At 40.6% G+C, this 11,180-nt stretch overlaps 2 protein-coding genes across 2 annotated transcripts in view; one reads left to right on the top strand and one right to left on the bottom strand.

Moving 5' to 3' along the window:
- LOC102850260 (mitochondrial import inner membrane translocase subunit TIM50-like) overlaps window positions 1–963 on the bottom strand; it is a 20,752-nt gene extending 19,789 nt beyond the window's left edge. The window contains exon 1 of the mRNA XM_006899168.1: window positions 3–963. Coding sequence (XP_006899230.1) covers window positions 3–954 — 952 coding nt within the window. The 5' untranslated portion in view covers window positions 955–963. The remainder of the gene's footprint in view (window positions 1–2) is intronic.
- An 8,435-nt stretch (window positions 964–9,398) lies between these two features.
- LOC102849848 (asialoglycoprotein receptor 2-like) overlaps window positions 9,399–11,180 on the top strand; it is a 20,733-nt gene continuing 18,951 nt past the window's right edge. Inside the window, exon 1 of the mRNA XM_006899167.1 lies at window positions 9,399–9,465. Within this exon, the coding sequence (XP_006899229.1) occupies window positions 9,399–9,465 (67 nt within the window). The remainder of the gene's footprint in view (window positions 9,466–11,180) is intronic.

The following is an 11,180-nucleotide window of genomic DNA, read 5'->3' as shown; positions in this document are numbered from 1 at the left end:
GCTCTGCCGCTGCTTAAAAGCTTCCAGTGGGTCCTCCTCCAGCGCGTAGTGCTCCAGCACTGTCCGGACATCCTCCACGCCGTTCAATGCAATGGTCTTGAGAAAGGCAGACAGGTCCAACAAGACCCGGTCGTCAGAGTTGCCTTCCCAGGGCCGCAGGGCCACCCCGTTGTAAGGCTGCAAACGGAAGGCTTCCTTCTTGCAGTCCACGACGACCACACGGGCTGGGTCTCGATTCAGCCAAGAAATGTCCTTAACATGGTGCCCATCCATGTATCTTGTAGCATCCCGAAAGAGGCGGTAGGAGATGAAGCCGTGAGGGTCCACGCTGTCAATGAGAGGAAATGCTGTCATGCCAGTTTCTGATGTAAAGATGACAATTTCATATAAAGGAGCGAGCTGCTGGAACAAGGTCTCGATGCCTGGACGTTTCTTAAACCTCCAGCCAGTGGCTAGCGACCACTCAGGATGCAAAAGGACGCCAGTCAGCTCCAAGACCAGTGTGTAGGGTGGCTGGTAGTAGGGCTCCCGCAGAGGGTCTGGGAGCAAGCAGGGGCTGGTAGGCTCAATGATCATCTGTCGATAATCTTTGAAGTATTTGTACGTCCGGCGCAACTGCTGCACCAGGATGGGATCATTGTCAAATTCATCAGGAATCTTGGCACCAGTTTCATCCACAGAGTTGTTTCCAAAGATATAGACGATGCTCACAGTCCCACCAGCCCCTAGCAGCCCTGCAAGCCAAAGCGCAACCTTCTTGGCGTAGCGAGGGCCCTCAGAGTTCTGTTGCTGGTGCTGCTGCGATCCCTGGGCCTGAGTGCCTCCATGGCTTCCAATCTCCACAGCCTGAGCCGGGGCCCGGGGTGGCGGCGTCGCTAGCCTCGTGCACAGTCCCCGGGCGCCGAGCAGCAGCCAGCTCCGCAGGCGCAAGATCAGCGCTGCTGAGGCCGCCATCTTGTACTGACGGTACAAAATTCACGCTGTCCGCCGGGAATTCTTATTTTTTTTTTTTAAATATTTTATTAATTCTAATGAAAGTTTACAGAGATTTTGGATTTCCATTTATTCATTGTTGCACACTTTCCTCCCTGCCGACCTCCTAGTTCACTTTTCTCTTTGAAAAGCAAAAAAATTATTTCATTGTTATACAATCCCCTCCCCCATCCACTCCACTATGCAGCTTTCATTCTGTATTCTTGTCATGACAATAATGCCTAATCATATATCCCTTTTAAACAGTTCTCTCCCTCATCTGTTTCAATGCAGTATACATTATTTATTCCCTCTTTTCTTTGTTTCCCCCATCCTGATGTCAGTCCTGTTTTACAACGGTGGCATTATGCAGTATTTGTCCATTTGTGACAATTACTGGACAATTTGTCCATTTGTGACAATTACTGGACAATTTGTCCATTGTGACAAAATATTTCACTCAGCATAATGTCCTCCAGGGTCATCCATTTTGCATAATAATTCACGAGTTTCTTGTTTTTCAATGTATTCCATTGTGTGACTATACCACAGCTTCTCTATCCGTTTGTTGGTGGGCACTTGGGTTATTTCCAACTCTTAGCTATTGTGAACAAAGCAGTAATAAACATGGATGTGCATATATCTGCTTGGGTGTCAGTTATGGTTTATTTGGGGTATATTTCAAGCAGTGAAATTGCTGGGTCAAATAGGATTTCTATTTGTAACTTTTTGAGAAAGTGCCATACTGCCTTTCAGAGTGGTTGCACCATTTTACACTGCCACCAACAATGATTAAAGGTTCCAGTTTCTCTGCAACCTTGTCAGCATTTGTTGTTTGCACCATGGGAATTCTTAAAAATGCAGCTGGTGCTTGGAGTTAAGGCAGCTTTGTAGATGACTGTGCCCTTAACCTGTAAAGTTTGCCCTAATTCTGGGCAGAGTGAAAATTGCATTACATAACCAACCAAAGATTATGAACAATGACTACTGAATTCCCAATAATTTAGATATAATTTCTTCAATGAAAAATTGTGTATGTGTATAATTCCGTGTGAGACTACTCAGTCTTATACATATTTCCAAAGAAATGCTCATCCATTCAAAAACATGATGAAAACATTAATAACAATGTTGATTGTAGTAGCTTGGTGTTGGTAAAAACCTGGAGTTTATTATTAGGGGAATGGACCCTACACAACACAGAAAACTATGCAATATTTTATAGCAGCAAAAAAGACGTGCAAATAGCAATTCTTAAAGAATTGTTATTGTGTGGAAAGATAAAAAAAGAATGAGATTTGAAAAAGTTTCATTTACAGATACCAAAGACAGATAAATACACCAACTATACACACACACACACACACACACACACACACACACACACGAATTTTTAGTAGCTGTTTTAGTTCTTTAATACTGTTACAGTGAAGACACTATATAGGGGATTATTTAATAAATGTAAATTTATTTTCTTACAGCTTATTGCTGTTGTTAAGTGCCACTGGGTTGAGTATGACTCATAGCGACCCTATGAACAGCTGTCCTGTGCCATCTTCATCCTCTCTGACACACTAAAACCCATTGCTGAAGTTACTGTGTCAATCCATCTTGTTGGGAGTCTTCCTCTCCTTTGCTGAATTCTAAATTCAGGACCCTGGTTCTAGGGAAAGCCCTCCTTTCCTTTTCAGCTCTAGGGGAAAGCTCTTGTCTCTCAGCTTTTGTTTCTCGGTTCTTTGGAGTTTCCCATGTGGCTTGTTGTCCATCTTCCCCCAACTCTGTTTACTTAATCTGGTTTTTTTTTTATATTTTGTGAAAGACTGACTTAAAACTTACCCTGTACTAACCTTGCCTCACTGACATTATCAAATGGGATTGTAACCACAGGTGTTTTGAAAAAAAATATTGATTTGCATATAATTATGCATATACATTGTGTTTTGTGTATGTATTTTGTTTCTTACAATCACCCATCTACACTGTATTTCATTCATGTATAAACCACAGGTTTACAATACATTTTGAGGGGATGCAATTAAATTCATGACAGCAGCAATTTAAAAAAAAACTGTTATTGTTAAAAATATATATTGCAAAATATACACCAATCCATTAATTTCTATATGTATAACTCAATGACATTGATTATATTCTTCAGGTGATGCAATTATTCTCAATCTATTTTTCCAAATTGTTCCTCCCCACAGACAGAGACCCACATTTCCCTTAACTTTTTGTTTCCCCCTTTGAGTTGCAGTTGTCAATTAAATCTCATATAGACAGACCTTTAAAAAAATGCAGTGCTCAAAGAAGTGTTTTTTTTATTGTGATTTTAACAAAACTTTACAAAAAGTTTGATTTTTATTCATTCATTGTTGCACATTTTCCTCCCTACCTTCCTCAGTTCACTTTAAAAAAAATTGTTGCATAATTTCCTCCCACACAACCCCCGTCCACTTTGTTATGCACCTTTTATTCTGGACTGTTGTTGTATAAATAATGCCTAATCCTTTTAAACAATTCTTTCCTTTATTTCTTATTATGATTTGTATGGGAGCTTACAGAGCATATGTTTTTTTCTGGTCAATCATTCATGTATATTTTGTTTCAGAACATTAATTACAATACATGCAATGTCTGATTGTCTAGTCATTCTACACTGGCCTTCTCTCTTCATCCATTCCAACAAAGTGTTCATTGTCTATTCATTAATTTTCTACTTTCCTCCCTTCCCCTCTCTGGTAACCACACTAGATTGATTCTCTTTGTATGTAAACCTTTTTATAGTTCTTAGAACTGTGGTCTTATACCGTATTTGTCTTTTTGTGTCTTATTTATTTAATTCAGCATAATGTTCTATGGACTCACCCATGTTGTGTAGGGTTTCAAAAAATCCCCCCCTTCCCAATACTGTATAGTACTCCATTGTGTGAATGTATCATAGTTTCTGTGTCCATTCTTTCATTGATGAGCAGTTGAATTGTTTCCATCTCTTTGTTACTGTGAATAATGCTGCAATAAACATGGGTGTGCATATATGTGTCTGGCTACAGTTCTTATTTTTTGGGGACATTCTTAGTAGTGGTGTTGCTAGATAAAGTGGTACTTCTATTTTCAACATTTTACAGAAACACTGTACTGCCTTCCATAGTGATTGTACCATTTTACATTTCCACCAGTAGTAGATGAGAGTTCCAATCTCATTGATCCCTCACCAGCATTTGTTGTTTTTCTACCCTGTTGAACTTTGATATTGTGGCCAGAGAGAGAGGATATCTCATTTTTGTTTTGGTTTAAATCTCTCTAGGGAGCTCTGGTGGCTTAGCGGTAACCCAAAGACATTTGATCTCAATCCAACTGTTGTTCTGGAGAAAGATGAGTAATCTCTATCCACGTGATTAACTGCCTCTGAAAACTGGCTAGAGGTCAGTTATGAGCTGATTCCAATTTAATGGCATATAACAACAAAAATAGCTAATGATCTTGAGCAATTCTTCACTTGTTTGCTAATCAGCTGAAAGTCTTTATTGAAGAGTCTTTTCTTCTGACCATTTTGTAACAGAGTTGACTTTTTCTTGTTGAGGTGTTATTGTTTTCTATAATTTTTGCATATGAGCTCCCTTTAAAACTATAGCTACCTGCATTCCTCTGTTGTTCATAGGATTTTCTAAGGCCTGTTATTTTGGAAGAGGATGACCAATCATGCTTCCTAGTCTGTCTTAGTCTAGGAGCTCTGTTACAACTTGTCCATCATGCATGACCCTTCTGGCATTTGTAACACTGGTGGCATCACTTTTAACATCACAGCAACCCACAGCCTGGCAGATGACACAACATTGCTTGCTGAGTGTGAGGAGGCCTTGAAGTGCTTACTACAGAAGATCAAGACTTCAGTATGGAATACATCTCAAAATCGAAAAACAAAGTTCCTAACCTTTAGGACCTTTAGACAATACCATGACAGATGGAGAAAAGATTGAAGTTGCCAATGATTTAATCTCAGTTAGATCAACAAAAAACACCCTTGGTAGTAGCAGTTAAGAGATCAGGAGACATATTGCACTGGGCAAGTTTGCTTTCAGAACCTCTCTAAAGTATATCAGTGATGCCAGTTTGAGGACTAATATGCCTAATCCAGGCTATGCTCTTTTCAATCACTTATGCATTTGAGAGCTGAACAACGAATAAGGATAACAGAAGAAGAATTGATGTCTTTGAGTTGCAGTGTTAGAGAAGAGTACAGAATCTCATGGACTGACAAGAGAACAAAAAGATATGTCTTGGGAAAAAGTATAGCCAGAGTCCTCCTTAGAAGTAAAAATTGTGAAGCTTCATCTTTCCTACTTTGTACATGTGGCTAGGAGGGGCTATTCTTTGGAAAGGAACAGCATGTTTGGAAAGGTGAGGGGTTAGCGAAAGAGAAGAAGCCCTCCAACGAGATGGACTGACATAGCAACTTCAGCAATGGACTCAAGTGAATCAGGAATGATGAGGATGACACAAGACAGAGCAGAGCTCAAGTCTGTTATAGAGTTGCTATGAGTTGTACTTGATTCTACAAGACATAGCAACAACAACATCATGAGCCCCTCATCAGATGTATCATGACCAAATATTCCCCCCGCCCCCAGTTTGCATGCTTTCTTTTTATTTTTTGAGACCTTTTTGATGCACATAGGGATTTAATTTTTAGAAGGTGCCACTCATCCATCTTATGTTGTCCTGGTAGCGCAGTTTTGGCTGTGTTTGATAGCCTGCGTATTCTGTAGATTGCTGTTGTTATGTGCTATCATTACACTATGACTCATAGCAATTCCAGGAATAATGGATCTGAATCTTGCTCCATCCTGTACCATTCTCATAATTTTTAATATGCTTGAATACATTGTTGCAGTTAGCGTGTCAATCCATATTGTTGATGGTCTTCCTCTCTTTCACTGAGCCTCTACATATCCAATTATGATGTCCCTTTGTAAGGAATAGCCTCTCGTGACAACATGCCCAAAATATGTGAGACGAAGCTTTAGTGTCCTTGCCTCTGGTTGCACTTTCTCTAACACTTATGTGTTTTGTTCTTTTGGCAGTCCTTGGAATATTGAGTACTCTTTTCCACCACTACAACTCAAATGCATCAACTCTTCTTCTGTCATCTGTAGTCATTGTTTAACTTTCAGCTTCATAACAAGTAATTGAAAAGATTATGGTTTGGTTTAGGTGCACCTTAGTCTTTAAACTGACATAATTGTATTTCAGCTCTTTGGAGAGGTCCTTGACAGCAGATTTTCCTAATGCCACAAATTTCTTTTCCTGACTGATGGTACCAAGTGTGTTGATTGTTATAGAGATCCTAAATTTGTTTCTATGATAATATTTATAGTTTCTGATTTTACCCCTATATCCTTGATCCACCTTGAGTTGCAGATTGATGTCCACCACCATTTGTGAAAAAGGTTATTATTTACCCACTTAATGGATTTCATCTCCTTTTAGAAGATTAACTGACTGTAGAGGGATGGATTGATACTGTTTTTTATTCTATTCCACTGGTCTATATATCTGCTCTTTCTTTGGAATGGGAACAAAACAGTGCCTTCAATATGGATTGAAGCTCAATATCAAGAAAACAAAGGTTCTCACTACTGGGCTGATTGGCAGCATCATGATGGATGGTGAAGAGATTGAGATTGTAAACAGCTTTAGTTTGCTTGGTTCCACAATCAACACTCTTGACACCAGCAACCAGGAAATTAAAAGATGTATTTTATTGGGAAAGTCTGCTTTTAAAGACCTCTCCAAAGTACTGAAGAACAATGATGTCAGTCTGGAGACTAAGGTACTCCTGATTCAGCCCATGGTCTTTGCAATTAGTTGTTATGCATCAGAGAGCTGGACAATGACTGGGAATGATAAAAGGAGAATTGATGGCTTTAAGCTGTGGTGTTGGAGAAGAGTACTGAATATACCATGAACTGCTAAGAGAATGAACAAGTTTGTCCTTGAGAGGGCTAAGCCAGGTTGCTCCTTGGAGACAAAGATTCTGAAGCTTCATCTGACATACTTTGACATGTTGCAAGGAAGGACCAGTCCTTGGAGAGGAATGTCATGCTTGGGAGGGTGGAGGGAACAGGGCAGCAGAGGAAGACCCTTGATGAGATGGATTGATTCAGTAATGGGGGTAATGGCTGTAGGTGTATCAGAGACAATAAGATTGGTACGGGATAGAGCAGGGTTTAGGGTTGTTGTACATAGGGTCACTATGCGTCACAGATGACTTGATGGCACATAACAACAACAATATACATCTGTTGCTGTACCAGTACCATGCTATTTTGATTACTAGTACTGTGTATAGGTTTTGAGATCAAGAAATGTGATGCGTTCCACTTTATTTTTCTTCTTCATCTGGGGTCTTTCTTCATTTGGTCGTCTGGGACCTCTTGCTTTTTCCACCTCTTTGAAGAATGGTATCAGGATCTGAATTGTGATTACATTGAACTTGTAGATTGTTTTTGGCAGTATTATAATTTTCACAATGTTAAGCCTTCCTATCCATGAACATGGTATATTCTTCCATTTATGTAGGTCTCTTTTTGTTTCTTTGAGTAGTATTTTGTAATTTTCTTTAGAAAAGTCTTTTGTGTTTTTGATTAGATTTGTTTCTAAGTATTTAATCTTGTGGGTAATTAATGTAATTTACACTGTTCTTCTTATTTCCTTTTTCATGTTCTCTTTGTTAGTGTAGGGAAGTCTGACTGATTTATATTAGTCTTGTATCCTGCCATATTTTTAGTTAGTTTTAGTAACTTGTGTTACTGTTAGGTTTAAAGAAAACTTCAGGAGCTGTTTTAGGGTTAAGATTTAAATATTATATCAGAGCAATAGTTTCAGGAGTTCATCCAGCTTTCATAGCTCCAGAAAGTCTGGATTTCACAATAATTTAAAATTCTGTTTTGAATATTCCCTCTTTTAGTTGGGATTCTTCTACGGAAGTTTTGATCAAAATGTGCAGTAATAGTAGCCGGGCACCATCCAGTTCTTCTGATCTTATGGCAAAGAAGGCAGTTGTTAAGGAGTCCACTTAGCCACACATCCCATATCCTCCTCCTGTGCCTGCTCCTCCTTCCTCTGTTGCTCCTGACCAAGAGAGACTGATTGTTATACCTTGAATTGCCACTTGCAAATTTTTAAGACCCCCAAGCATTATGCAATGAATAAAGAGGTAGAGTTGAAGCATTAAGTATGATATTATTATTATTGGTGGTGGTGCCTTTGAGCTGGAAAGGACTCATTGCTGATCCTCCAGCAGGTTTTCAGACACAGTGAATTGAAGGGGAGGAGATTTCCTCTCTCTCTCCCATAAAGCATCTGGTACCTTTGACCCATGTGCCTCCAGACTGGCAGCTCAGTTCCTTACCATGAGACCACGAGAGGTCAAATATGATATTAGAATCTGATTTTAGAGTTGGTTCTTTATTATACTTTGGGTATTTCTATGTCTGAACCAGTTCCTGCATGATATTGTCATGTACGTTAATTTTGGCTTATTTCTGTTGTTGGTTCTCAGTCAGAAGAATTCCCTTTAGTATTTCTTGTAGTGTTGCTTTCTCTTTCATTGCCATGAAGTTATAATATGGAAATATACAAAGTGTTTGGAGACAACGATAATTCTGGGAAATTCCGAGGCAGGAAACAAGGGAGGGGTAGGGGAAGGGCAGAAGGAAACAGCAGACTGTACCCTAGACCTCCTGACCTACCCTCTTCCTGAATCAAACAGTGAGGATGTATTGGCTGGCTTGTAGGGTGTTACAACAGTATGGGAGACCCCTTTCTCTACAGCCAAGGGCAGAGACATCTAACTCCCTACCCCCACTACCTTTTGCCTGAGTTTAACTTCATATCCACTTCTGTTTACTGTCCAAAGTCCTAGGGACAGGAGAGAAACCCCAGGACACTCATGCACGGGGCACAGGGCCCTACATCAGGCCAGCCTACTGCTATCCTGTCTAACGCCACCTACTCCAGTTCTCCAGGCTTTAACCCCTTCACCCTAGAACCTGGGCTATCTAAGGGGTCCAGGAGTTGACCTCTACACCTTCAGCAGGTAAATAAGGTTGGGGAGGCAGGTGGGGCTGGAGACACTTGGGGTTATTAAGACCCTGGTTCAGAGGCAATAAGAACTGAATGAGAAGATATGGGTGGTTTGGCCTGTAAGGGTACAATGACAGGGCTCAAGACCCCAATCAGTCTTCAGGTGATTTCCTGAGGGAAACAGATGCCTGCTGTATTTCAAATCTCAGCCTCCAAGTCACCTCCAAACTCAGATTCAAATCAGACTGTCCATGCTCAAGCTTTAGCCCCAACCTTAGTCCCAATTTACCACTAAAATTGCAACCCAGCACAGGTCCAGCTCCAGTCCTGGGCCCATCATGGTGAAAGACTTTCAAGACATCCAGCAGTTGGACTCTGAAGAAAATGACCACCAGCTGGATAGAGGTGAGAGGCCAGGTCCATATGAGCAGAGCCCCAGAAGAGAAACACCATTTTGGAGAGGTAAGTGTCCAGTGTCAGGCTTTGAGCCACCTTTACATCAGCTTCTGATGGTGCTTTACTTTTCTAAATATCAGGGGTCTGAGGCCTCTGCTTGTTCCAGCCCCACCTTCCGCTCCATCCCAGGACCCAGACAAGAGTATGTGAGCAGGGATGTGGGAACAACTGGAAGTTGAAGAAAGTTTCTTCTCTTCTTTCAGTATGTGTGTGTGTCACAGATGATGGTTCTAGGAGTTCTCTAAAGCCGGGACCTAGGTTCAAAGTACTCACTTGTTTCTGCCTCTTCTGTCTTCGTGGTACTGAGGGCTCTACTCACTCTTTTCTCCTATTCTCTCTCCTAAAAAAATGGTGATGGAAGCCACAACTCAGGAATTAAAGGTGTTATATCTAGCACCAACCGGCAGATCACATTTCAGATCACATCCTGGGCTCTGAGTATATCATTACCTAACTATCTCTTGTCCTTCCTCATTCTATCATCGATATTTAGGCTTTGCAACACATAACATAATTGCATATTACTGAAAATCAAGGCAAGACATATTTTTAAAAATTATTTTTATTTTATATTGGTTTGAATACAAATTCATATACATTATGTTTTATTGATATATATTGTGTTTCATGCATTCCTCTAATCACACTGGGTAAAGCATATTTTTGAGAGATACAATCCATTTTATGGCAGTCTTTAAATTCATTAAGCTTTTCTTCAACATGTTTAATTTCCTGTCATTCCTAGTCAATATATTTGTCATTGCAGGCATTGTAGATTTGAGTGTGAGTAAAGAGTGTTGATGTTTGTGAAAACATGCTATTGTTGTATATTGTTGAGTCAGAGCTGACATGTAGCTGACTCACATGGGAGGCGATTGTCCATCTTTCTCTCATGGAGGAGATGGTGAATTTGAACCTTCTGTCTTTGAGTTTGCAGCTTTGCTCCTTATCCTCTAGGCCACCAGATCTCCCTGTGGGAATATGAGAATATATATGAATGAACACACCTTTATTCTTGTGATATTGTATGAGAAATGTGTGTAAGAGTGTGAATGAATGTGTGAGCATATACATGTCCTGGTTCAGGATTCAAGTGTAGGAAGAAGTCTCTATGTATTGGCTGAGGGTTAAAGGCAAAGCCTATGAAGGAACTAAGATGGCTAAGGGAGCAAGGGGAGATGGAGGTGGGCAGAGGAGGTTGTAAGTGGTGAAGATGAGGAGGAGGATGAGATCTAGGGGCAGCCCTAGGAGGTGGCCTATGGGGAAGTGATCTGGACTGATAACCAGAGGTCTTTGATAGAAAGGGGCTTCCAGTCCTGGGGTCGTTTGAAGGGCTTAGGTGTGGGATCAAAGAGGAATTAAAGGACCCTGGTGCTAGGACATCAGTCAAGGGGGCAGTAGAGCAGAGGCCAAGGGCAGAGGTGAAGTGGAGGGCTTGCTGGACAGGAGGAGAAATCCCCTCATAGGGCTTTTTTCTCAGGACCTATGTCCATAAAAGTTGCAGACATAGCATGGTACTGGTACAATGACAGACACATAGATCAATGGAATAGAATTGAGAACCCAGAAATCAGCCCATCTATTTATGGGCAATTGATTTTTGACAAAGAGATGAAATCAGTTAGGTGGGGAAATGACAGACTTTTTAACAAATGGTGTTGGCA

Source organism: Elephantulus edwardii, unplaced genomic scaffold, assembly GCF_000299155.1.
Source record: "Elephantulus edwardii isolate Elephantulus edwardi_28Jun2011 unplaced genomic scaffold, EleEdw1.0 scaffold00246, whole genome shotgun sequence".
In the NCBI taxonomy this organism is placed as follows: domain Eukaryota; kingdom Metazoa; phylum Chordata; class Mammalia; order Macroscelidea; family Macroscelididae; genus Elephantulus; species Elephantulus edwardii.
The sequence above is the reverse complement of the archived record's forward strand: the minus strand, read 5'-3'. Positions and strand labels throughout refer to the sequence as shown.